Here is a 26,628-nt window from a genome sequence, read left to right as displayed (position 1 = left end):
CCAGATGTATTTCCTGATGAATTGCCAGGATTACCTCCAGAAAGAGAAGTGCAGTTTGAGATTAATGTTATGCCTAGTGTGGACCTAATCTCCATAACGCCATATAGAATGGCACCAACAGAACTAAAAGAATTGAAAGTGCAGTTGCAAGAGCTGCTTGACAAGGGCTTTATCCGCCCTAGTGTGTTACCTTGGGGAGCGCCAGTGTTGTTTGTAAAGAAGAAGGATGGCACTCTCCGGTTATGCATTGACTATCGGCAGTTGAATAAAGTGACAATAAATAACAGATACCCATTACCCCGCATTGATGACTTATTTGATCAGTTGAGGGGTGCAGTTGTGTTCTCCAAAATTGACCTAAGATCGGGTTATTATCAGCTGAAAGTACAAGAGTAGAGTATTTCTAAAACTGCCTTTAAAACCCGCTATGGCCATTATGAGTTCTTGGTCATGCCATTCAGGTTAACTAATGCTCCGGCTGCTTTTATGGATCTGATGAATACTATCTTCAGACCATACCTTGACCAGTTTGTTGTGGTATTCATAGATGATATATTGGTTTATTCGAGGAATGCAGAAGAGCATGATAAACATCTGCTCATTGTACTGCAAACTTTGAGGGAGAAACAGCTATACACAAAATTATCGAAGTGTGAATTTTGGCTGAAAGAAATATCTTTCTTGGGGCATGTAGTATCGGTAGAGGGTATTAAGATGGATCCTAGCAAGATAGAAGCTGTTCTTAATTGGAAGCCACCCAGAAATATCACAGAGATTCGCAGTTTTCTGGGTTTAGCTGGATACTACCATAGATTTGTGAAGGGATTCTCCATGTTGGCATCTCCATTGACCAAGCTGCTTAGGAAAGATGTGAAATTTTAGTGGATGGATAAATGCCAGCAGAGTTTTGATGAATTAAAGAGGTGTTTGACTGAGGCTCCAGTCCTGACTTTACCTACTCTGGGTAAAGAATATACAGTTTACAGCGATGCTTCTCACAATGGGTTAGGCTGTGTACTGATGCAAGACCGGAATGTTATTGCTTATGCATCACGCTAGCTGAAACCGCATGAGAGGAATTATCCGACACATGACTTGGAGCTTGCAGCTATTGTGTTCGCTCTTAAGATCTGGAGACACTATTTGTATGGGGAGAAGTGCTATATCTACACAGATCATAAGAGTTTGAAGTATTTGGGCACCCAGAAGGAGTTGAATTTTAGACAAAGGAGATGGTTAGAGTTGATAAAAAACTATGATTGTCTGATAGACTATCAGCCAGGGAAAGCTAATGTGGTGGCTGACGCCTTAAGTCGCAAGACTATGGCAAGTCTACAGGTTACTCCTTTGTCTATGTACATGAGTTAAGATCATTACATGCCAGCTTAGAGATTAATGATGAGGGGCAGATAGTAGTTGCATGGCATGTACAGCCAGTGTTGACTGATCATATCTGAATGGCTGCTCAAAATGATCAGAAGTATCAGAGGCTGTTGGAAGAAGTCTGGCAGGGCAAGAAACCAGAATTCTCAATTAGAGATGATGGTCTACTGCTACACCAGGGTAGAATGTGTGTTCCTAATGATGTTGATTTGAGGTAGATCATTTTGAAGGAAGCACATGAGTCTCCTTTTGCCATGCACCATAGTGGTACAGAAATGTATAGAGAGCTAAAGGAGCATTACTGGTGGATGGGTATGAAAAGAGATGTGGCAGAGTTTGTTTCCAAATGCCTAACTTATCAGCAAGTAAAGGAAGAGCATCAAGTACCAGCTAGTTTGTTACATCCACTACCAGTACCAGAATGGAAATGGGAGAGAATAACGATGGATTTTGTAATGGGACTTCTGAGGACACAGAAGAGTCATGATGCAGTATGGGTCATTGTTGACAGACTGACCAAGTCTGCTCATTTTCTGCCAGTTCGGATGGACAACAGTTTAGAAAGATTGGCCAAGTTGCACATTGATGAGATTGTGAGACTACATGGAGTGCCAGTATCCATCGTATCAGACAGAGATCCTAGGTTCACTTCTAGATTCTGGGGTAGTCTTCAGAGAGCCTTAGGAATTAGATTGAACTTCAGCACAACATTCCACCCATAGACCGATGGCCAGTCTGAGAGGGTAATTCAAACCTTGGAGGACATGCTACGGGCTTGTGTGATTGAGTTTGAGGGTAGTTAGGACACGCACTTGCCTTTGATTGAGTTTGCTTACAACAACAGCTACCAATCAAGCATTGGGATGCCTCCATATGAAGCTTTGTATGGCAAAAAATGCAGAACTCCCCTGTGTTGGGATGAGGTAGGTGAAAGAAAGATGATTGGGCCATAAATTGTTCAGCAAACTAAGGAAAAGATCAGGATGATTACAGATCGACTCAAGGCTGCATCAAACCGTCAGAAGTCCTATATTGATTTGAAAAGAAGGGATATTGAATACACAGTGGATGAGAAAGTATTCCTCAAGGTTTCTCCTTGGAAGAAAATTATGAGATTCAGCAGAAAGGGGAAACTGAGTCCTTGTTTCATTGGGCCATATGAGGTTCTGGAAAGAGTGGGTCCTTTGGCATATCGGTTAGCACTACCTCCAGAGTTGGAGAAGATACATAATGTCTTCCATGTGTCCATGTTGAGGAGGTATCGATTAGACCCATCTCATGTACTACCAGAAGAAGAAATTGAAGTGAATCCAGACTTTACATATGAAGAAGAACCCATAGAAATTCTGGCTTATGAGGTGAAGCAGTTACAGAATAAGCAGATCCTGTTAATGAAAGTGTTGTGGAACCATCATTCAGGCCAGGAGGCTACTTGGGAACGAGAGGAGGACATGAGGAGACAACACCCATAGCTGTTTAGAGACTGATACCAGGTAAAATTTTGAGATGAAATTTATTTTAAGGGGGGGAGAATTATAGCACCCCTATTTGCATAGCCTGGTATATTTCACTATTCCAGTGACCGGTGTCAGTCCAAATAATTAAGAGGATTAGAACCATACTTAAGATAACTAGATAAGCCCTGAACACAAATAATTAATAATTGTCAATTAGTTAAGTATAAATAAGAAAAACAGAATATAAGAAGTTAAATGATCCGAGAGTCACAGCGATGGGTGACCTTCTCGGGAAGGACTGCGAAGTCGATTTAAACTCAAATTTCGAACCGTAAAATGTGACGCCGCTGTCCTTAGGACTATTGCGAACACAATGAAAAAGAGAAAATCACGAAAAAGAATTGTTAAACCGGTCAAATAATTGGGTCAGGGATTCGGAAGATATATTGAATTATTTACAAACCTGGTCGAACCGGTGAGGGACAATTTGGTCAATTGACCCCTAGAGCTAACTCCTGACCTGACTGTCAAATAAAATTTGAGAAAAGAAAATTTTTTGAATTAAGAATTTAATTAAAAAACTAATAGAAAAATAAAAGAAAAGAAAAGAAAATTGACTTATGACATCATGTGTGTGACATCATGCATGACATCAATTGATTTTTAATGTATTTAAATTTTTTTCTCTTTTTTTGACCAAGTCAATTATGTGGAATAAAAACAAAAATTAAAAAGATTTTTTTTTACTTCTTCTTCTTCTCCTTGCCGTGGCACTCCTTCCCTCTCCCTTTCTCTCACAAACCTCTATGAAAGCTTAATTTTAAGCTTCTTAAACCCCAAAATTTCCCATAAATTCCCCAAGATTCTTGATTAAAACTTGCTATTACCACTTGACAAGAAGATTGAATAAGAAAGAAGAGGAGAAAATTTAGAAAAGTAAGAGGTTGGGAAGCTTCATTCAAGGTTAGTAGCTTAACTTGGAATTTATAGTTTAATTATTGTAGCTTAATGAACTTAGAAATATGCTTAAAATGAAATGAAAATAAGTATTGGAGGCCTAAGTAGGGATTTTGGCCAGCTAGGGTTTGCCATGGTGATGCATTAATTTGATGGAATGATGTTGGTAGGCTTTGATTTAGTGAAATGTAACTACTAGGTAGTTAGGGTTTTGACACCTAGGGTTTGGAAGCCAAAAAAATTTGAGAAATGGTCAAATTGTATGTTTGACCTTGTTTGAGATGGAAAATGGTCATTTGTGACCAATTGAAGTATGTTGGAATTGTTAGAATTAGGTTTAGATTCAGATTGAATGTGGGCAGTATGCAGGCAGCATGACCAAGGTCCCTTTCAGGGACCAAAACTGAAAATTTACAAGCCTAATTGGTGTGAGGCCATTTGGGAATGAAACTAGACACAAAATGACACATTTTTCATTCAGGAATCATGCCTAATAAGTGATTAAAACCTAGTGAACAAATTGACCAAATCTTGATTAGGCAATCTGACATGTACAAAATTGACCAAATGAACAGTATTTATTCATTTGGCCATAACTTGGGCTAGGCAGGTCTAAATGACCTGAAATTTTACCAGTGGAAAGCTAAGATATAGACCTAAACCTTTCATGAAGAACACAAATCCAAATTATGCCCTTAACCAAGTCATTTGGCCACCCAAAGTTGGCGACCTAAAACTGCTAGAACCAGTTTGGTGCCCAGAAATCTGGGTTAAATCCAATCCGGCAGCCATGATTCAAATGGCTATAACTTGAGCTACAAAACTCCAATTGAAGTGATTCAAAAAGGAGAATAAAGTTAAGACAATAAGGAACAATTTCTATAAAGAAAACTTAGTCAAATTCTAGCAGCAAAGTGATTAATGGAACAGTGCAACATAAGATACCAAAATTGAAAATTTGCAAATTTGCCTAAAAGACTTAAAATTTGAGTAAACAACCAAAACCAACAAATTTAATAACCAAAATGTGGTATGTGGGTGAAATTGAAATTCCCAAACCTTTCAAGTATAAGAAAGTCAATATTTTGACTTGAATAGTATCGTAAATAGTAACTCCGAAATAAAAATATTCGAGAACGTTAGTTTAAGTATATTTGGGCTAGAATTAAGTATTTATGAATTAATTATTAGATTTATTGTGAGATAAGATACTGAGACACTATAAATTTTTTGTTTCAGCTGAAAAAGACTCGGAAGGTCTAAGAGACTGAGTCAAGGCCTAGAGGCGACTCACGTCAGGTTTGTGCACAATAAACCTTATTTGAGCCTTTTGTCATTGAAAAATTGATTTAGTATGATTTATGAAAATTTGATGTTAATCATGAATTGTGTTGCCACTTTGTGAATGAAACTATGACTTTGGAAATTTATCGGATTTCTCATGAATTATTTGAATAAAATGTTTGAAATAGATTTTGATTCACACTTAGCATGACAGTGCCTTATTATTCCTCCTCCATTTATGGGGTGAGATCGATTATTTTTCCTCCCTCTCTGGTTTACTAGTTGAGGTTGTAGATCGGATGAGTACTCATTAGCTAGCTAACCACCTCCCTCATTGATTTCGATTAGTGGGGTTGTAGATCGCTTTGTCGTGGTGTACAACATGGCATTGATCGAAAATTTTGTGTCATGGTTTAGTTGTGTATGAATTGGCAACACTATGTTTATTAAATTGTTTGACCAAAATTGTGCAATAATGAGTTTTGATAATTTTTGAAATGTGATTGTGAAATAATTAATTGTGATTTATCATATGAATGTTATATGTATTGCATTTCAAATTTTTATTGTGCACCACTGAGTATTTTTATACTCACCGATAGCTTATTTTGCTGTCGCAGATAAGGGCAAGGAAAAAGCAGCAGAATGAGCTGCTGAATTGATAAGGACTTTGCTGATCTTTTTGTACGAGTATTATTTTATACCCAATGTAATTTAGTTTGATGTAAATAAATATTGTTCATATGTATTAATGTAAAGTTGAGCAGTTGTATTTATAAATTGTAATAATATTATTTTTTAGATTTTATATTTGTGAATTAAATTTGTGAATGTAAATTAGCCTTATTGAATGGAATGTTGATGGAATTATTTTGAAGTGATTTGATTTGAGAATTTTGAGTTGATTTGGGTTGGGAGTTGTGGAAAAATTTATTGGAAGTGTTTTTCTCAGGTATTTGAAGAATTGTTTTCTTAAAATACAGATGGCACTCTGACGAAATTTTTATAAAATTTGCGAAAAAATAAAATGGAACAAAAATTTTAAGTAGTTTTAAAACTTCGAATAAATGATTTTAATTCCTACCAAAATGTTTACCACTTCCAAAATATAAGAGAATGGTTTTAAAATCCTTTATAGGATACTTAATGAGTTATCGGTAGGTGAAGTTCGGTAGTTTATTAGATATTTTACGGGATCATGTCATGCCTTACAGAGGGGTGAGGTGTGACACGAACGCTCACTCCTGTTCACCTATTTTTCCAGGCTACAGAAGGAGTTCTTTTACAGAGTAACCTGCTTTCTTCTTACCAGGTTTAACATCGGTTATTTAATTATTTTTATTATTTTTTTCTAAATTTGAAATATAGAACTCTGCATGTGTTAGCAGTAGTATAGACCCTATTAGGAATTGTTTTAATTTAAATTCTTGTGGTTAATAAATAAAGATTTATATGATACTTAAACAATTTGTAAATGATGTAACCGGGTTGAGCTGGGCTCCCCTAATTTGAGTTTCTGATAATTATTGGGTTAAGTTGGCCCGGAATAAAATTATAATATTTTAATTTAAATTATTTTAATATGCATGTTGGGCCTAAATTATGGGTCTGGTTATGAATTTGAGAACAGTAAGGCTTACTACGGGCCTTGAGCGCTTTATGCCATGCCAGGTCTTAGTGCCGGTCTGGCCCATAGGTTGGGTGGTGACAAGAGTGGTATCAGAGCTTAGGCTCCAGATTCATGGGAAGTACATGTCTAAAGCTTTAAGAAGAGTCCAATTAGGAGTTCACATGCGAAGTATAGGATTCTGTTTCGTTTCCTTCTGTAAATCCTTATTTCTAGATTCTGCATTATTCCTCAGTTAGTATAAGAGTGCTTCAGTTTAGCACCTCGATTTTGTGAAGTACGTGGTGATGTGAAATAGATTTAGCAGACGTATTGAGGTCTACCATGGAAACATGTACTCCAATAAATACTATATTTTTATCAGTATGGGTTTAAATGGTGTGCCCATTTCGTGCAAGGCACGAGTACATAAAGGTGAGTCTTGAAAGTACAGTTGCCCTAGATAAGGATGAGGATACCACTGCTGGCAATCATCAGTGGATGACCCAGTCAGAATAAGTTTATGATAGTAGTAGATTCGAGAGAGATAAGAAATTAAGAGACCTAATTTGTCAGGACATACCATAGTAACTATGCAATATTCTCGATGTTTGTGCTGTAAACTGCAGATTATAGTACTGGCATGGGATTATTGTGTAGAGCTGCGTGCATCCCCGTGGTGCTTCATAATGAGGGTGTTTGCAAATGGCCTCTATTTTGGTATAGTTATGCTAGAACAGAGTTCTATATCTGTAGAGGAGTTGGGAACTCCTGGTTAGGGGCCTAGAGTTAGAATATTGAAAGGTAATAGTTGGGTGATAACTAGAGTCAGTGACTTGGTTACCCTAGCATGAGCTAGAGTTACATCAAGAGTTGCCATCAGACCAGAGGTTGCGGATTAGTTGCAAAGTGAAGGTGACACCTATAGAGTGAGACCATCTGGTCTTTAATATGGAATTTTGGATGGTTTTTGCAGTACGACAGACGTTTTGCTTAGAGCTTAGTGAGAATAGTATACCTTGTGTGTATTAGCAAAGTGTAAAGTACAACCCTACTACCTAAAAAAGATCGAAACTATGAATGGATGATTTACAGAGCTATGATATGATAAGAGAGTCATTAATTTGACATGGTTTTGGTAAGGTGGTAAATGTAATACCTTTGTTGTAGTAAGTTAGTGTATAGTCCTATCTTTTCAGAAGGGATAGAAGGTTATTACTGATAATGATGACTTATGGAATAGTGTCCCAGATGGGACTATTGCGTGAGATAGAGAATTGTTAGCTCAGGTGTTCTGGAGAGGGTACAAGTTCCATGTAGGAATCATATGATGTAAGATCAAGATGTATGTAAGCCTTTAAATTGAATGACGGGTTTGGATACCTAGTATTTTAAGTTTCAGCTAATTAAATGGATATGAAAAATTATAGTTGCTACAGATCCCCTCCCTAAGGTAGTAGGGGGTAGTATGTAGTCCAAATGGGTAAAGAACAGAGATCACGAAGGAGAAGTATGACTGCTATTCCCTAAATTCCTCCTTAGCTTCTTAATGCTTAAGCCAAAAGTATACTCTAAATAAAGTAAAAGAAAAAGGATAAAAGTTAGCATCGATAAATCATAGAATATGTATATATATATATATATATATATATATATATATATATATGGAGTGCGGTTCAAATGCAGTAGGAGAGATAGCCTTAATGCCAGTAGAAGTTTAGCTAGGGCAATTAGAGGATCAATTCTGAGTAACATTGAGGTATAGATGACGTGGTAGGGATAGTGGAAAGGTATAAGTTTCTGACATGACAACCAGGTTCAAAAAGAAGATAGAGCTAAAGAATGGAAGAGTGAAAGTTCAGATTTTGATAAGATAAAAAGAGTTGGCTAAAGAATAAACTGGAAAAAAAAATAGATTAGGATAAGATTAGGCAAAATAGAGCCAAGATACCGAGGAGGTGAATGTGGTTCTAGGAAGGGTAAACGAGATAAACAAAAAGTAAGGATAGAAAGTGTAGAAAAGGATGGCATTAGGAAGAACATTGTCAAGTTATGGAACCCAGAAGTATAAGACTTAGAGTAAGTCATAATTGATATAGTGTTAGGAGCCTGAACATAGAGCTTAGAGTTACAGGATCTAGATTAGACCTTATCTGTTTTCTACCCCCAAGGTAGGATAATGGGGCAATAACATAAGAACCCTTTTGGTTGTTGACACTATAATGGAAATTAGGTGAGGTGTGCGACCAAAGTAGGTAGTAACTGTTGAGCGTGTTGTGGTAACTTGAATTGTATTGTCAGATAAAGAAGCAAGATCAGTAAGAGTAAGTGGGATACAAGTCAACATAAAGGATATAAATATGCAAGATGAAGGATAATGTCACAGAGGTTTGATGTTAAAAATTTAGAGTGGTGAGACCTAAAATTAAAAATTGGAGTTAGACAGATATTTTCAATGTGATCGATAGGATAATTATGTAAAACAAAAGGAAGTAATAATAAATAAATAAATAATAGTATGATAATGTGTAGCAGAACGCTAGTAAAGGTCAAAATAGGACAAGATAGGTATAGGTGTAATTATAAGATATTAAAAAGTACATGGATTAGAGGAGTAATTGTTTGTAAGATTGGAGTAGATCTGAAAGAATCTATGAGTGCTTTTATCTTTTAGAATATAACCAAGTATAAGGAGCATTGGACAAATAATTATAAGTATGAAAGATAAATGGAGAGAAAAAAAAGGAAATAGTAAATTCTAAGATGATATGTCAGGTAGGACAGCAGTATAACAAATGGTAGATACAACTGATATCTTGTAATAAAGCACAATAATTACAAAGAAATAATGAAACTAAAAATGGAGACTAAGGGGTATGAGCTAAATCTTGTTCATCAAACAATGATATACCATAAATGGTGGGAGAACATATCTCCTTCTTTCCAAATTAGCTCATGTTTCGATTCTAGGAGATTATGTTAAGAAGAGAGATCATGTCAAAGTGACCCAATTAATTGAAAATTTGATAGGCGTTAGTACATATCCAATCTTTTGAGGCGAAAATGACAATAATGGTGTACCTAATGTTAAATACGAAAGAATGATCAAAGAGGTGACAGAAGTTAAATCAAGCTAGTTACTAGGGCTTACAACCCTTTTGAACTATAAGCTGGAGGGAGTGCTATTTGCTAATGAGTTACAGTGAATGGAATTGTTGCTAATGGGAAAAGTTGAGGCTGAAGTTTGGAAAGCTATGGGCAGTATATGTGATTATATTAAGGAGAATGAACATGTGAAGTATTTTGTTTAGAATTAAGGCATGGCACACATTTCCCATAGCCGTGTTAGTTCAGATGGAACTTATAGTTTCTGGGGCTCCTATCCATCCAGGATGAGCAATTTCCTACTAAAGTTAGTAGGGAATGATAATGTTCTAGTAGTTAAGTTGGAAAAAGGGATACAAAAAGAATTTTCTATGGTTAATTATAAGTGTTACATAAGGTGAAGAATGTGCTGGTAGGAGTAAATCGTAAGGTTAGAATTCCCAAAGTAATGGAACTAGTAATCAAGAAAAGACTAAGAAATAAAATGAAAGTTAAAGTTGATGATGGGATGGACATCCTTGAAGGAAAAGGTGTAAGGGTGAAATAGGACTAAGATTAAGAAATAAGCATAGCAGGTTGAAAAGTTATCAACAATAGCAGAAATAGGAAAAGGAAGTGGATAAGATCCAAAGGACAGGAAGAAAGCTCGATAAATCTAGTTATAATGATGAGAATAAGAAGAAATAGGTATGCTAGGAACACACTAAGAGATGTTTAAAATAAGTTATTATGAGATGATAGACTAAAAGAGTAGTGGAGCCTCGATCTAAGTGCCAATATATCAGAAGTAGGCCACATACTAAGAAGCTTTAGGAAGAAGTCTAGATATTTCCATTCCATAGGAGGGGAGGGAAACGATAAAGTTGCATTAACTGGGTTGTCAGGGAATACAAATACATTTGTCCTATAAGAGAAAAGACCCAGTTCACTTTCCAATATTGATAAATGGTGCAGGGTACGTTTGACACTTGGATGGAGCTCTACATAACTAGTTACATACGATGCACAAAAGTTGATCTGAGGACCTTAGTAATGACAAATGTAAATTGGAAATTCAAGGTATCATGGGAGTGAGAATATGTATAGCTGTTAACCATTAAGGTCATAGGACGAGTAAAGATCTCGAACAAAATGCCTAAGTTAGGTGCTACAGGAAAGTTTCTCATAGGATGTTTTAGGATAAGGAACATAAGTCATGTCCTTGGGAAACAGAATTGTTGAAAAAGGAAGAATAAAGACAAAAATCACTAAGAGGCGTGTTAGGACGCAACATAAGAGAGATAACAATCAAGTTGATTGAAGTTATGAGACATCAAGTCAAGAGCAGTGAGGTATAGCGAATACTTGAAATGTCAGAAAAATGGTCAATGAATAGTTACAAGATAAGAGCCCTCTAAGAAGAGATGATGACAGTTAGGACACTATAGTAGAATCAGAGAGCAATAGAATGTCATCTATAATATATGAAGAGTTTGAAGAATAAATATTTTACCAATCTCTGCATAGCTGGAGGATTAATGATTGCACTTGTTCTAATAATCTTCTTTTCCTTATCTTTTGTTTATTCGAAAATTCGAGGACGAATTTTTCTTAAGGGGAGAAGAATGTAACAACCCAAAATTTTTAAATTATAAATAAAATAAAAAGGAAATATTATGTTATTAATATTATAGGATTTATTTGAATTGATTTTAAAATAAAGGAAGATAATAATAATAATAATAAATAAATTAATAATAAATAATTTAATTAAAGTTAATTTATTAAATGAGAATAAAATAATTAAATTTTCCTAGATTATATTTATTTTTTTCATCACTAGAGTTTTATTAAACTTTAACATAATAAAATAATTTTGGACCTAATTGTAAACCTCTAAAAAGTTGAGGGACTAGCTATGTAATTAAAAGAAAAAAAAATCCAAAAATTTAAAATGCAGCAACAGCCCCTCCCTCCCGTCTCTCTCTCTCTCTCTTCCGTCTCTCTCCCTCTCCCTCTCCGTTCAGTACGTCTCCGGCCGACCAGTGGCGGGCAACTGTTGGCAAAGGTCCAGCGAGCTTTCAGTGGTCCCTAGCTGCATCGGTAACCCCCTGGATAGCGAACGGCGGTGAGACGAGGCCCCAATGCGCACGGCAGCCGCGTCCTTTCCATCCCGACCAGCGGTGCTCTGTTCCATGGAGGTTTCTGGCGAGTTTCAAAGAGAGAGAAAGAGGAGAGAGAAAAATTGGGCAGTGGCTTTCCGGCCATTTTCCCGATGATCCAACCGTCGAATCGAAAATCCGAGACCACCGATTAACTCAGAACAGCGAAATCTTCGAGCTAGGACCGGTCCTGCTCCGATCGGACATTGTTTGAAAAATGCGATAATCAGACGGTCCAGATCGCTTAGTGAGATTTTCACTTTTTTTTTTATTCCCAAAATTTAAAAATAATCTTATGATAATTATTAACACAATTTGGACTTAATTTAGGTGCTATCGGATCAAGGATAGCTCACCGGCATCGAGACTTCATTTTCAGCCAGATCCGACAGCCAGTCTCAGAATGTGGTCAATATTATAGTCAATCCTAGCATTTTCAAACGTTCTAGACACGCTTCAAGTGTCAGATTTGGTATAGGTAAACCTAAACTCTACATTGCTTAATTTTTGCTTCGTACTGGGTTAAAATAAAATTCATAAAATATTTATGGGTGATTAGAAAATTGTAATTCCTTTTGCGTTAGCTCTATAATATTACTAAGGACCACGGGGCAAAATTTTAGAATTTTTAGAGCTCGTTTGGGTAGTTTTTGTAAAAGGGCTGGTTATAGGGGCTAAATTATAATTTTTTCAAATTGTGGTTGTTGACTGTTTGGGTGGGTCCAAGAGGGGCCTTGTGATGTGATTGAGTTGTGATTGTGTGATTGGCGATATAAAAGTGTATTTTGAAGCCTTTTGTAGGTTGGGTAGGTCCTAGGTATAGGGGAGACTCTACTGAATTTTCGGCACAAATTAGAATGCGTTTGCCTCTTTAAATTTATCTTTATTTGAATTAGCACTAATAAATCCACAATAAAAAAATTATGTAGGTGATCAAGGTCAGCTATTTTCCTTCACCCAACCTCTACAGTCGTCTCTGGTGTACTGTGAGTAAAATATTAATTTTAATTATAATTTTGATATTATTATATGTTCAAGCATGCCCATGCATCACTTATAAATATGTATCTATGTAGTTAAACACTAAGCACGTTTTATATTGCATTCATAATTTGATAAAGTGCCATGGATATTGGTTGTGGTAATTTGGAGCAGTGTGCGTGCGCTGGCGTGCGTGTGGTATGGTATTAGATATGGACAGGACGGGTAGACACTGCTTGAGAGACACTCACTGGCACCCGGTCCTTTATGGATAAGTCGGGGTAGACACGGCTTGAGAGACACTTACTGGGACCCCGCATTTGGTTTATTAAGCGAAAGTCCGGCTTGAGAGACACTCACTGGCAGAGGTTGGATTAAGAGGGCAGTATAGGGAATCAACTCCCATATATGTACTGTCTGAACATTACTGGGTGTGTAAGTGCTCCAAATTAACTTTTTGCTGTTATGATGTGAATTGTATAAAAATAATGATGATGTTGCATTTTATTCCATAAGGTGCATTAGCTTTAGATAACTATAGAAATTGTACTTAAAATTAGTATTTTACTCTCTAAGTCGAACGCTCACTCCTGTTCACCTATTTTTCCATGCTACAGAAGGAGTTCTTTTATAGAGCAATTTGCTTTCTTCTTTGCAGGTTTACGTAGGTTATTTAATTGTTTTTATTATTTTTTTCTAAATTTGAAATCTAGAACTCCGCATGTGTTAGCAGTAGTATAGACCGTATTAGAAATTATATTAATTTAAATTCTTGAGGCTAATAAATAAAAATTTATATGATACTTAAATGATGTAGTCGGGTTGAACTGGGCTCCTCTAATTTGAGTTTCTGATAATTATTGGGTTAAGTTGACCCAGAATAAAATTATAATATTTTAATTTTAATTATTTTTATATGCATATTAGGCCTAAATTATGGGCCTGGTTATGGATTTGAGAACAATAAGACTTATTACGGGTCTCGGGGGTTTTATACCGGCCCAGGTCCTAGTGCCGGTCCAGCCCATAGATTGAGTCGTGACAGCTTTATTTAATTTTTTTTTTCCAAATTTGATTATTGTATGGCAAGTTTTTGATGGTCAAAAGATGCTTTTAATTATTTCCTAAAATTTTTAATATTTTCTCCAAGCTTATAAGTTAAATCTAATTCCCAGAAGAAAAAATGGGTATTCTTCTTTTCAGAAGGGAATGACATTTTATTTTTGGCCTTTTTAAACTATAATTAAAACAATTCATTCTGATTCAAATGCCTCTAAAAAAATGTATTAATTATTATTTGTTAAGGAAATAATCAAGAAATGCATACTTATTATCTTTCATTTATTTTTTTTAGATCTCCTTAAATATAGACAAAATTTCAAAAACAAATATTTTTAATTTTTTATCATTAGACATTTTTGTAATTGGCCCATAATAAATTGTTTATTATTTTTTAATGAATTTAACAAGAAAACACTAAAAAAACTTTAACTTATAATTAATGAATAAGAATAATTTAAATAGCTAACACGATACAAGAAACCTTTTAGGTTAAGACTTAAAGAGAAGGCAACTGAGGGAAGCATGGAGAGAGGAACACAATTACCATATAATTAAAAGTTGCCATTAAGGTTTAAAAGTTGAGATTAAGGCGCAGAAAAAAAAAATTTATTTTTTATAAAAATTATTTTTAATTATGAAAATATTTTTTATTATTTAGTTATAATGTTAAATTAACCGTATGAATTTATATATATAAATGTTTTCATATTTTAATAAAATTATTAAAATTCAAAAAAAAATTTTAAGAGAAAGACTTTTTTTTTAACAATGGCTTAATTATTCTTTTAATTAGGAAAATATTTTCCATCAATTCATTTTCTAAGTAATCCACACGTTGAAAAATATGAAAAATAATTTCAAAAAAAATACTTTCTACAAAATAAATAGAACCTTAAAAAAATTTGATATCATAACAAAAAATTATTCTTATGTTATAGATGAAAATCTCCTATTGAAATTATAGTATTTCTAACATTAGAAATGGCAATAGATTCGATATTTGCGGGCACTTGACCTCACCAAACTCTAATAGAATGGGTTTATATAGTTGAGATGGGTTCGGACTTGGAAAATAATATCTGTAGTGGATTTGAGTCGGATTTAAATTTTATATGCTCAACACTCATTACCTGAACCTATTTATATAAATAATTAATTAAATATAAAATATCTATTTTTTATAATAATATTTAGATATTTTATATTATATTTTAAATAAATAAAATTTAAATATTGTATAGAATTATTAAATTTTAAAATATAAATTATTAATTAAAATACTTTTTATGTAGAATTCTAATTAAAATATATAAAAACTAACGGTTTGAGTGTTATTTAAATAATAATAATTAGGTTTAGTACGGATTCTAATAGTTAAAAATAAATTTTAATAAGGTTTAAACTAGATTTAAATAATATAAATGTTAATTAAATATAGATTCATTATGATAATTTTCATAAATATTGCGCTCATTGTAGTCACTATTTACTATTTTATAATAAAACTTTAAACACATCCTATGACTTGTACATTAATATTTAAGAATATTTTTCTTTAACTTTTTATATATAATTAAAAATTTTAATTTCTTTTAAAAAAATTTATAGGCAATAAATTATTTTTTAACACACGCAACTGTCACTTTAATTTATCATTAATGGTATTAGTGAGTTAATTAATAGTGCGAACTATCTAATACCACTTTAATTAAAAATAAAATTTTATCCCTCATGTAAGCACGGATTTGTATAACTTTTGATCCTACAAGGTTTAGTGATTTAGGGTTTGAAAATTATTTGAGTCAGTTAAAGTAGGTGTTACACCCTAGAACTCAAGCCTAATGATACATATCTTTAATTACCTCAAACTTTATTAATACTGCAATCTCTTACTTTATTATTCTTTTTATAAAGAAATTAAGTGACTCGTAAGCTATTAGAGACTTGATTTAACTAAATTCATTTTTTAAATGAACCAAACTTAAACCTAATTCTTAGGCTCATTTAATAAAGAAGCCAAAATTAAACTTGTTAATATTATACTCTTTAAAACTCACGAATGAGCTTGTTTAATAAGTTTGTGAGCTGACTTGTGTGCTAACTCATTTAATTAAAATTATTTAGTTTTAAATTTATTATTTTAAACCTAGTAAAAATTATTTAATTTTGAATTTATCAATCCTAATTTTAAATATTATTAAAATTGTAAATAAATTGAGCTACATAAAATTCGATTCAATAAAATTTGATTTGATTCAATTCATTTTATAAACATATCAAGTTTAAATTTATTGATACTCAAACTTATTTTTTGAGTTTATTGATATTAGGCTTGATTTCCAAATAAGCTCAAAAAAGTTTTAATTTGGCTTCCTTCAAGAGTCGAGACTTGTTAAGGACTGACAAGTCAGATTCCATAAGCAGCTTGCGAAAATTTTCACGCCCAACCCATGAAGAATGGCCTAAACTTGGGCAAGAATAGCTGAGCGGTAAGCCGAAAACCCAGCCCATCTGACACGTAAAGCCAATTGCTCTTACATCCCGAAACACCACTCCACAGGACAATTTGAATTTGTTTTTGTTTGGGATACTTGTAAAAAGGAAAAAAAAAATTATTTTTATATTATGTTACTTTATTTTTTAAATTTTTATAATTTTATTTTATATTATAAAAATTATAATTTTTTAATTCTTATTAATTTTTTTCACATTAAGAAAACTGTTATGTTACTGACAAAAATATTACGTAAGACGCCATATAAGTATGACTTAATTACAGTCAATATAGAAAATAAAGATTACTTTTAAATAAAAGAGAAAAAATATATTTTATTTAACATAAATACCTTATATTAATATATATTTTTTAATTTATAATTAAATAGCTTGTTAATATTGATAGATGAAATAAAAATATGATATTAGAACACCTAAAGAGACTAAAACATGTATTTTTTAGTAAGAACATATTATTATAGTATGCCAATATAAAAAGTATTACATATTATTAAAATTACATTTTTACATGATACTTACATAATATTTTTCTTAATAAAATAATAATTATGATAACAATGAATAAAATTAATAAGAATTAAAAAATTTAAAATTTAACTAATAATTTTTATAATACAAGATAAAATTATAAAAATTTAAAAAGATAAGTTTTTATTTTTTATTTTTTTTACAATTATTCCTTTTTGTTTTTGTTTAGTTGGGCATGTGTCACTCTTGCCCACCATCACATTTTGTTTTCAAAAGTTTGAAGAGAAGGTAATATATTTTTCCATTTCAATGAAGTGTAAAAGGAGGAAAAGGGACATTGAACACGAGAAATGACCTGCCCTCAACATTTGACAACTTCTCAAGCCTCCAAGTCCTAACCACCCTCACCCATCAACAAAATAAATTAAAATAAAATTCAACAACATTTTTTTTTCTTATTTTTAATTCAACCCTGCAGTCGGATTCCTTCTATCTCATGAATGGTATGGCTGCAGTTGTCATTATCATTTTTTAAAAAATAAATATTTATAAATGTACGTTTCATATATTAAAAGTCAAAAGCAAAATATTGCACCAAATAAAGTTTAAGTTTTTATATAATAAAACTGTTCAAGTTGGATTTAATGAATAGGTGGAAGACTTCTCCGTCAGGCAAAAGTTTTGAAGATAGTGTATTCTTCTTTTATTTATATTATTTAATAATATAATATTTATATTAATATTTAAAAATAAAACAAACAATTTATAAAACATTATCTTTTTTTACTTTCTTTTATTATTTTTTTTATTTTTAATAATTAATTTAATAATTATTTTTATCAAATACTTTTATTTTATATCATTATATAAATAATTAATTATTAATAATTAATAAAATAATTAATAATTATTAAAATAATTAATATTAGTGAACAAATCGTTATTTAGGTTGGTGGTCACTATCATTTGTACCGGTGTTTAAGGAAGCATGCCCACAACCAAATATAACGAAAGTCCAATCATGAAGGCTTAAGCCCTTAATCTGTTAGGCTCAAAGCCCACCCAGGGCCTATTAGAAGGCTAATCAGTAAGATGAAAGCTCTCTTAGTCATTGATGAAGGCTTAGCGATCCCTTAAGCCGGTACACAATATATTAACACCAAAGAGTAAAAAATTGGACATGTTACCTAAAGCTCTTTTTTTTTTTCTTTAATAAATAAAACATTTTTAAGTAAGTTTTATTTGTTAATTAAATTAAATCTTTTCTCTAAACAAATTTAAAAATACACCATTACACCGTACAAGTGAATATATAATCTCCAAACCTTGAGTTTATCATTAATAAAAACTATAAAAGTTTTTATATTATTATTATTATTATTATTATTATTATTATTATTATTAAAATCATATATATAATAGACTTAAGCATATAAATACAACACATGCTCATCATATATATAAGCGTTCATCCCATATCTCGAAAGTGTCCGAATTCTACACATATGGCATGTGTCGAACTCGCGTAGGTGCATTGTTGGAGGTTTGTCATGTTGAAAAATTGTCCAACACCAACATTTCACCAGGGATAAAATGTTGGTGCCTCATAAATTTCGATGTACACCAGCGTTATGAAATGATACGTTCATTTACAAGTAAACATCACTCAAATTGTCTAGGTACCCTAATGGCAAAACTAAACTTATCAATCAGAAGAGTCATTTTCTTCAATTTTGGCACCACGGTGTAATCTTCTCATTGCCCTTACCCAGCTCAGCCTTCCCATCCTCCTTTTACTTGCTGCCTTAGTGGAACTACAATTTCCAGAATAAGATTTGGTTTCACAAGCAACCACTCTATCGCCTCCATCTTTCTTTCCACGCTGGTAGCAAAACCTCTTTGATAGCCGGTTTTCTCCACAAAGTTGGCCAAAATAGTAAAGAGGTTCAGCATAAAAAGAAGATGTAGACACAATCCCTTTCATGCTAGTTGGCTGGACAAGCTCAATGAACTCCTGTATCTCTGTGAAGCAAGAATGATCAGAGTATGGAACTGAATATATGTATTGATGGAACCTTTCCACAACACTTCCATTCAGCGGATCAGTCCAGGTCCCACCTTCTTCACTCAATTTTCCCTTTTTATGACGAGAAGTTAAAAAGGAACCAAAAAGATTGTCATCTTCTTTAGCAGTTTTCTCCACCCATGGAAGACCGGATGGCATTATTCCTATTGTTGGACGCATTGTATTTAACCCCTCTAGAGTCTCAATGCTAAAACTATAGCGAGGAACGGCTCGCACTCTAGTCACAGAAGTTTTAGTGGTGAATATGTCATGGAACCCAAGAAGATGCATTGTTTCCAACCGTTCTGGCCACACCCAAATCTTTAGTGATGAAAACAGAAAAATTAGAGCAGAAAAACTAAACCAGAAATAGTGAAAGGAAAAAATTAAAAAATCTGCAATGAAACATTGACCTCCAGATAACTACTACACCCATGTAGAAGGAAAAGAAGATTTGAGTTCTTAAAGCCAGTAAACAAAGTTTAAGACTTTGCATGTTGAATTTGCAGAATATTGGGTTATACCCTTTGAAAAATGACCATTTTGATAATCCACAGGTAAGAAGCTCACATTTTCCCATCAACAGCGAGAGTGATCACACCTTTATTTTAAGCACACGTGAAATGTGAAGTAAAAGATCCTCTTTTCCCAAAGAGTCGATTCCAATGATAATGTCATGATCTGGATGGGATGCAATAATATCAACAACCTGTTGTCAGCCAGAACTAAACCAGTAAGAACTCTCTCATAAGGTAACATGTTGGTAAACCTGAAATGCATTGCCAACATAAACCAGATTTCACATATTCCATTGTCAAAATCTTTAATTCTGTTACTACAACTAAGAATGTATCAGTTTTGATCTATCTCCAGCTACTTGAAAGTACTTCCTAAACAAATAGGTAGCCATTTTCCTATTGCTAGCAACATTTTGGCTTTCCTTCATATTTCATCTCCACTGTCACAACATTCACTCTGTCATCTAATATTTATAATCTTTCAACAACATGATGTCCAAGCTAAAACCCCTGCAGAATATTCTGGTTTTCAATTGCAATTATGCATTTGCTACTTTATATAGAAACTAAAATAACGAAACTAACAAATTTCACACAATTTGGTTCAACTTAATTCTCTCCCCCTTTCCCTTTTATCTTCTCAGCCTTACATTGAGGATTCTTTTGGAGCTTTTCTGGATAGAAGGAATTTATTTTTCCCTTGCTTGACTCAGTTACAATTCCATTTGCTAAATCTCCTTGTTTTAAAAAATATATTTATTTTAGTTTCTTGATAGCTACCTAAACCAAATTTTCTCCTCATAGTGTAGCCTCTTCCATTCTCCTTCAAAATATAACGTTCACTATTTCAACTCAAAACAAGGAACCAGCATTGTGATCGTTATCATAATGACTCTATACTTGACACACATGGACAGATGCAGAGGAAGACCCTGCATATTGATATGGGGTGAGCAGCAACAAAAATTTGGTTCTGAACATTCACCTCATGAAAAGTTTATTTTCCAAGAATTAACCCTGGAGATGAGTTATTGGATTCTAACATGGGTACATTATAAATATTCTTAATCATTTCAAGAGTTAAAGCAGTATGGCATAACAGATTAGGCATCTATAGTTCTTTACCTTTCCGCATAATATTAAATATGTGTGCTTAAAATGGTAGCATATTAGCATAAACTGCACAGGTGCTCACAACCAGAAGTACATTGTATTAATTCAATTCATATAAAGCAGATCAAAGAACTGGTGACTTGATCATACCCATAAACTAAACTAAATAATTAAGAAATGTAAACTGCACCTGCTTGGCAGCCACTTCTCGAGGTGGAAAATCAAATGAAGGATTGCAGTATGTGTTGTCCAAGTAAAGGATATCGACACTGTCATCCTTTAGAGCATTAAGGAGCATGGTTCTCCCTATCTTCGCCCGCTCACTTTTAGCTTCCCACCGAAAATCACCGGTGTAGAGTATGCAACCAAAATCTCCCCGAAATAAGAACATAACTGCACCTGTTGGATACAAAACTATCAACTCCTACACCAAATTACTTCCTAATTACTATATGGATAATTCAATTCAGCGAGACCCAAAATCAAATAATAAATGGGCAATCAAAAATTAGCAAAAAAATTACTTCCTAATTAATATATGGATAATTCAATTCAGCGAGACCCAATACCAAATAACAAATGGGCAATCAAAAATTTATAAATCAAATTACCAGGACAGTGATGAGCATCGATGGCCATTGCTTGTAAGACAGTCTGGGATCCAGATGAAGGAGAAACGAGAGAAATGGAATACCAAACGCCGATATCCATGACGCGAAGAAAGGAGAGGTCGAAGTCTGAGAACTTGGAAGGAAAGAGCTGAGAGGTGAGCCTCGAGCAGAAGAGAGGACCCCTCGCCCACCTAGAGGTCAAACCTTGGGTGTGGTCCGAGTGCAGGTGAGTCAGGAAGTACACCTGGCTTCCCTCCGTCCACCGGTCCACTGACACTAGGCCTTTCTCCATCGTCTAAGACGGCATGTCGTTGCTTTGAATTTTGCTTCTGGATTCGGATTCACACTTTTTGTTTCGCATTCAGATCGGAGAGATATGTGACTGAGTTTGTTTTGGCGGGGACTTTTATTTGAATTTGGAGAAATTTCATCTTGCTATTTTTGTTGGTCGATTGGTGTCGTTGAAAAGATCACGGCTGAGATTCACCACGCAAGAACGATCCGTACAACTACAACGACGTCGCATTGAACCCTTTTATTTTTTCTTTTTCAACCTTGACCCAAAATAGGGTGAGGAGAATTCAGTTTAAGTTGAAAAAATTAATCCAATTGATTTAATTTGAATTTTTTAATTTAATTTTTTTATATTTTACTCCATCTTAATTTTCGATTTTAATAAATTTTGTCTGTTCATTTTGATTTAATTTTTTGAGAAATAAAATTGTTAGAATCTAACCAAATTCAATATTTTTTTTAATTAATTATTATTATATTTTAAATTAAAAATATATATATAATCTCAAATGAACTCCAAATCGATTCGATTTGATTTTCTTTCTAATTTAGTTTGATTCAATTTGATACATTCAAAATTTTGATTTAATTCATTTTTCTCTCGAATCCAATTTGACTTGATAAGTTAAAAATTTTGATTTATTTAATTTTTCAATTTTTTTTTAAATTAAATCAATCAACGCTCACTCCCAAAGTCTAGAAAGGCTTGTTCTGGGTTGATTTCAGTTTGAAATCATTGGTTTTAATCTGTGAACAAAAGATATTGGTTCCTCGCAGTTTCATTTTTTATTTTGCTTCAGTCAATTGAGTGCAGTTTTAATTATATTCAATTTTTAATTTAATTTGAGTTAAAACAGTTAAATGATTAAAATAATTTTTTTAATTTACAATTTAGATAAAATTACTGATTTTGATTCAACAATAAAATGAAACCATAATCAATATGAAACCATAATCTGTACTATTCAAGCTCTCAAAATAGTTGAAAATTTTTTTTTTATCTCCTTTTGATGTGCTAGTTCCATCCCATTCCAATCCTTGCTCATCCCAACTACAAAAGCAACACCAATTTTTAGGAAAGTTCAAAGTTAAAATGGAAAATATTTATAAAGAAGTAAATTGTATTTGATTTTTTTTTAAAAAAAAAGAGGTTTTCTATTTAGTATTTTATATATTAATTATTATATAATTTATTTTAAAATGTGACTCTTAATATTTTCAAATTGGTAAAACACATTTATTAAGTACTTATAATTTTATTTTATTATATTGTTTTGGAACTTTGGATAAATTTTGCTCTTAGTCACTTAACTTTGCTAATTATTTCCTTTTAGTCATTATACCTTAATTTGTTTCAATAAAATCACTTATCTTTTATTTTTTTTATTCACTAGTAATTACTCAGACTAGGATTTGATAAAATCAACGATAAAACTCTTATGTGGCACGTCTTACATTACTTTAAATTATATATATATATATATATATATATATATATATATATATATATATATATATATATATATATATTTTCCGAGTCTTATTAATTTTTTTGGTCTAAAAATAGGAATTAGTAAATATAACAAGTAGAAAAGAGATCAATTTGTTACTTTCTTTGGTTTTTCAATCTGATGTAGTAAGGAGATAGTTTTTTTTATGATTTAAAGTCACGTAACATATGTCACATAGTAGTTTCATTGGAGATTCTTTCAGATTTTGATCTAAGTAACTGCTATTAAAATAAATAAATAAATAAAAGATTAGCAATTTTATTTGTCACGACCCAAATCTATGGACTAGATCAGTATTAAGACTTAAGCTAGCTTAAAGTTTCGAAATCCGTAGTAAGCCTTATTATTCACTAAACCTATAAACAGACTCAAACTCATGGCCCAACATATAAGATAAAATATTATAAACTGTTATAACTCAAATTAGAGAGTTCAACTTAACCCAAAACATACAATAATAATATACAGAGCCTAGCTCCACTTTGATATCAATATGCATAAACCATTTAATACCATTAGTTCTTTTTAAATAATACAATATATTTGTATATATTAGTGTCACAACAGAGTTCTAAGAATTAATAAAATAAATAATTAATTAAATAAGTACGATAAAATTACTAATTAAGAAGCACTATAACCAGCACAGAGAAATGCAAATTAGATTCAAAATAAAATTTGCTCCTCCTGTCACTTGGGTGAAAAATATTAAACAGAAATAAGTATTCGGCTCAGAGATTTTAGATATTAATTATAATTATAATTTTTATATTATTTCTAATGCAATCCTATAAATAAGAATGCACCAAACAAATAATTTACCCAATTCTCACACAAAAGGATAAATTAGAGTTGCAAAGGTACACTTAATACATATTGGGAGCTGACCTCATACCTTAACTCTCTGAAATTCAATGATTTCTCTTATTCCATGCTACAGGAGTCAGTAGTAATATAACGCACATACTTACCCCATAAGTGTCGAGAGTCAGTGATATGCTTGCTTTGGCATTTTGCTCACTTGAGTGGTTCCATCTCACATGCTTGCTTATGCATATCTTATCTTTCTACCTGCTTAGGTAGTTTGCTCGCTTGAGCAGCTCAGTCTCTCATGCTTGTTTAGTTATCCTTAATCTCATGCATGTTCAAGCATGTCTCAATCTCATGCCTGTGCAAGCATGTTATCCTTAATCCCATGCATGTTCAAGCATGTCTCAATCTCATGCCTGTGCGAGCATGTTATCCTTAATCCCATGCCTATTCAAGCATGTCTTATTCTCATGCCTTTTCGAGTATGTTATCCATAATCCAATGCTTGTTTGAGCATGTCCCAATCTCATGCTTGTTTGAGCATTTCTTAAGCTATCAGGTAGTTGTCTCATCATCTCATTATTTTTTTATTTCTTTTTTTTTTTAGTTTTTTTTCCTTTTTTTCTTCTTTTTTAGTTCTCCACTGGGGAAGTTGTATTTATTTATTTATTTATTTTTTTTTGCTTATTCTTCACTCATTTCTTTGTCTTCTCTTTGGTATGCAATGCAGATGTGATGTATGTGCTTGCTTAAGTTCTTATATTAAAAAGTATTGGGGATTTGTGGAAGAAGACTCATTTAGGGATTTAAAAAAAAAAAAAAAAAAAAACTTGATCTTTTTAAGGACCATTTGGTAAAAATACTCCTTTGGGGATGGTATTTTATTGAAAAGAACTCACTGGGGATGAAAGAAACAAACTTTGTAAAATTACATTTTCGTTCAAGGTCAATTTTGTAATTTTACTCTATAAAGGACCAAAATATAATATACTTAACCTACTGTAAGAAAATAAAACAATTTCATAATAACAACACATAGAGCCTTACGCTTGCAATAACAATTACAATGTCCATCCAAAGCCTACAAGAAACCTAATTCTACGTCTAAATCTTCAATATTTGATTCAAGTCCCTAACTCCTCTATAGTCTAAAACTACTTTATTATATTTAAATAAATTCAAATAAAACATTAAAAAAAAATAATAATAATAATACATTAAAATTTTATTCTTTAAAACCAAGTAGTAGTTTAAAATAAACTTGTAATATATTTTAGTCATACTAATTTACTTTCCAAATAAATATAATAACAATGATTTAATAAACACTTTTAATGCTAATAATAACAAAATTTTAATATACAAGATATAGTAATAAGATTTGATAGATAGTTGAATTAGATGTTTAAAATTATAAAAACTTAACTAAATTTCTTTCGTCCATTAAAAACATAACTACATAATAAAATTATACAAGAAGCATAATATCGATTTAATAAAATAATTTGGTATTAAAAATTAAATTCCCAAATAACAGAACCATCAATAAAATAATTGATACAATTTGTAATATTTTATTTCAAAAATTTTTCAGATTATTACATTATTAAAACAAATTAAAGTATAATGAATGAAATGAAATCTATATCTATATATACAAATAAAGCAAAGAAGTATTCCCAAATAAATAACATGTGGCACTTTCGTTAAAAAGTTTATCATGTGTCACCTTCCATAAATATTCTTTTTTATATTAATTATTATTTAATTTTTTATTTCTCTTTTAATTATCATTATTATTTACAATACTACCTTAATATTTATAATTTAAATTATTATTTTCATTAAAATTTAATTTTTAAAAATTAAGACATTTCATAATAAAATACAATATTTAAAAATTATTTATATTATTTTATAAATAATAATAATTATTTAATTTTTTTATTTCTCTTTTAATTATTTCTATTATTTACAATACACCTTAACATTTATTATTTAAATTATTATTTTCTTTAGAATTTGATTTTTAAAAAATTAAGATATTTTATGATTAAATGTAATATTAAAAAATTATTTATATTATTTTTTATAAATTTATTTATAAAAAATATTAATTGTCACATATTACTCTTTATAATAATAATAATAATAATAATAATAATAATAATAATAATAATAATAATAATTTAAAAGATAATAAGAATAATAATAATAATAATAATAATAATAATAATAATAATAATAATAATAAAATCATTGATGGCCATTAATTTAAAGAAAATTGATTGTTAATTTGTGATATTATAATCAATTATAAATATTTTTTTTATACTAATTATTATTTAATTTTTTTTATTTCTCTTTTAATTATCATTATTATTTATAATACTACCTTAACATTTATGATTTAAATATTATTTTTTTTAAAATTAATTTTAAAAAATTAAGACATTTTATAATAAAATATAATATTTAAAAATTATTTATATTATTTTATAAATACTAATTATTATTTAATTTTTTATTTTTCTTTTAATTGTCATTATTATTTATAATACTACATTAGCATTTATGATTTAAATTATTATTTTCTTTAAAATTTAATTTTTAAAAATTGAGACATTTTGTAATTAAATATAATATTTAAAAATTATTTATATTATTTTATGATTACTAATTATATAAATTTTTTTCTTTTAATTATCATTATTATTTATAATACTATCTTAACATTTATAATTT

General features: G+C 31.4%; 1 protein-coding gene across 2 annotated transcripts; it reads right to left on the bottom strand.

Annotated features, from left to right (window-relative positions):
* Window positions 1-18,512: 18,512 nt before the first annotated feature.
* On the bottom strand, window positions 18,513-21,697 carry LOC110654278 (uncharacterized). 2 transcript variants are annotated; one of them, XM_021810208.2, is made up of 4 exons: window positions 21,269-21,696; window positions 20,848-21,056; window positions 19,628-19,735; window positions 18,513-19,347 (listed from the first exon to the last, which is right to left on the bottom strand). In XM_021810208.2, the coding sequence occupies exons 1-4, from the start codon at window positions 21,558-21,560 to the stop codon at window positions 18,667-18,669; spliced, it is 1,290 nt and encodes a 429-aa protein (XP_021665900.2). In that variant the 5' UTR covers window positions 21,561-21,696; the 3' UTR covers window positions 18,513-18,666. The 2 variants fall into 2 exon arrangements, with proteins under 2 accessions (XP_021665900.2, XP_057985231.1); XM_058129248.1 differs by lacking the exon at window positions 19,628-19,735 and having other exon boundaries at window positions 21,269-21,697.
* Window positions 21,698-26,628: the final 4,931 nt, after the last annotated feature.

Source organism: Hevea brasiliensis, chromosome 10, assembly GCF_030052815.1.
Source record: "Hevea brasiliensis isolate MT/VB/25A 57/8 chromosome 10, ASM3005281v1, whole genome shotgun sequence".
NCBI lineage: Eukaryota > Viridiplantae > Streptophyta > Magnoliopsida > Malpighiales > Euphorbiaceae > Hevea > Hevea brasiliensis.
Note: the sequence above shows the minus strand (reverse complement) of the source record. Positions and strands in the feature narration are given on the sequence as shown.

Coding starts and splice junctions, on each gene's coding strand:
- LOC110654278 (XM_021810208.2), bottom strand. CDS start 21,560: ATGGAGAAAGGCCTAGTGTCAGTGGACCGGTGGACGGAGGGAAGCCAG. Junction 21,057..21,268: donor CGATGCTCATCACTGTCCTG/GTAATTTGATTT, acceptor TGTATCCAACAG/GTGCAGTTATGTTCTTATTT. Junction 19,348..19,627: donor CACGTGTGCTTAAAATAAAG/GTGTGATCACTC, acceptor TCATCACTAAAG/ATTTGGGTGTGGCCAGAACG.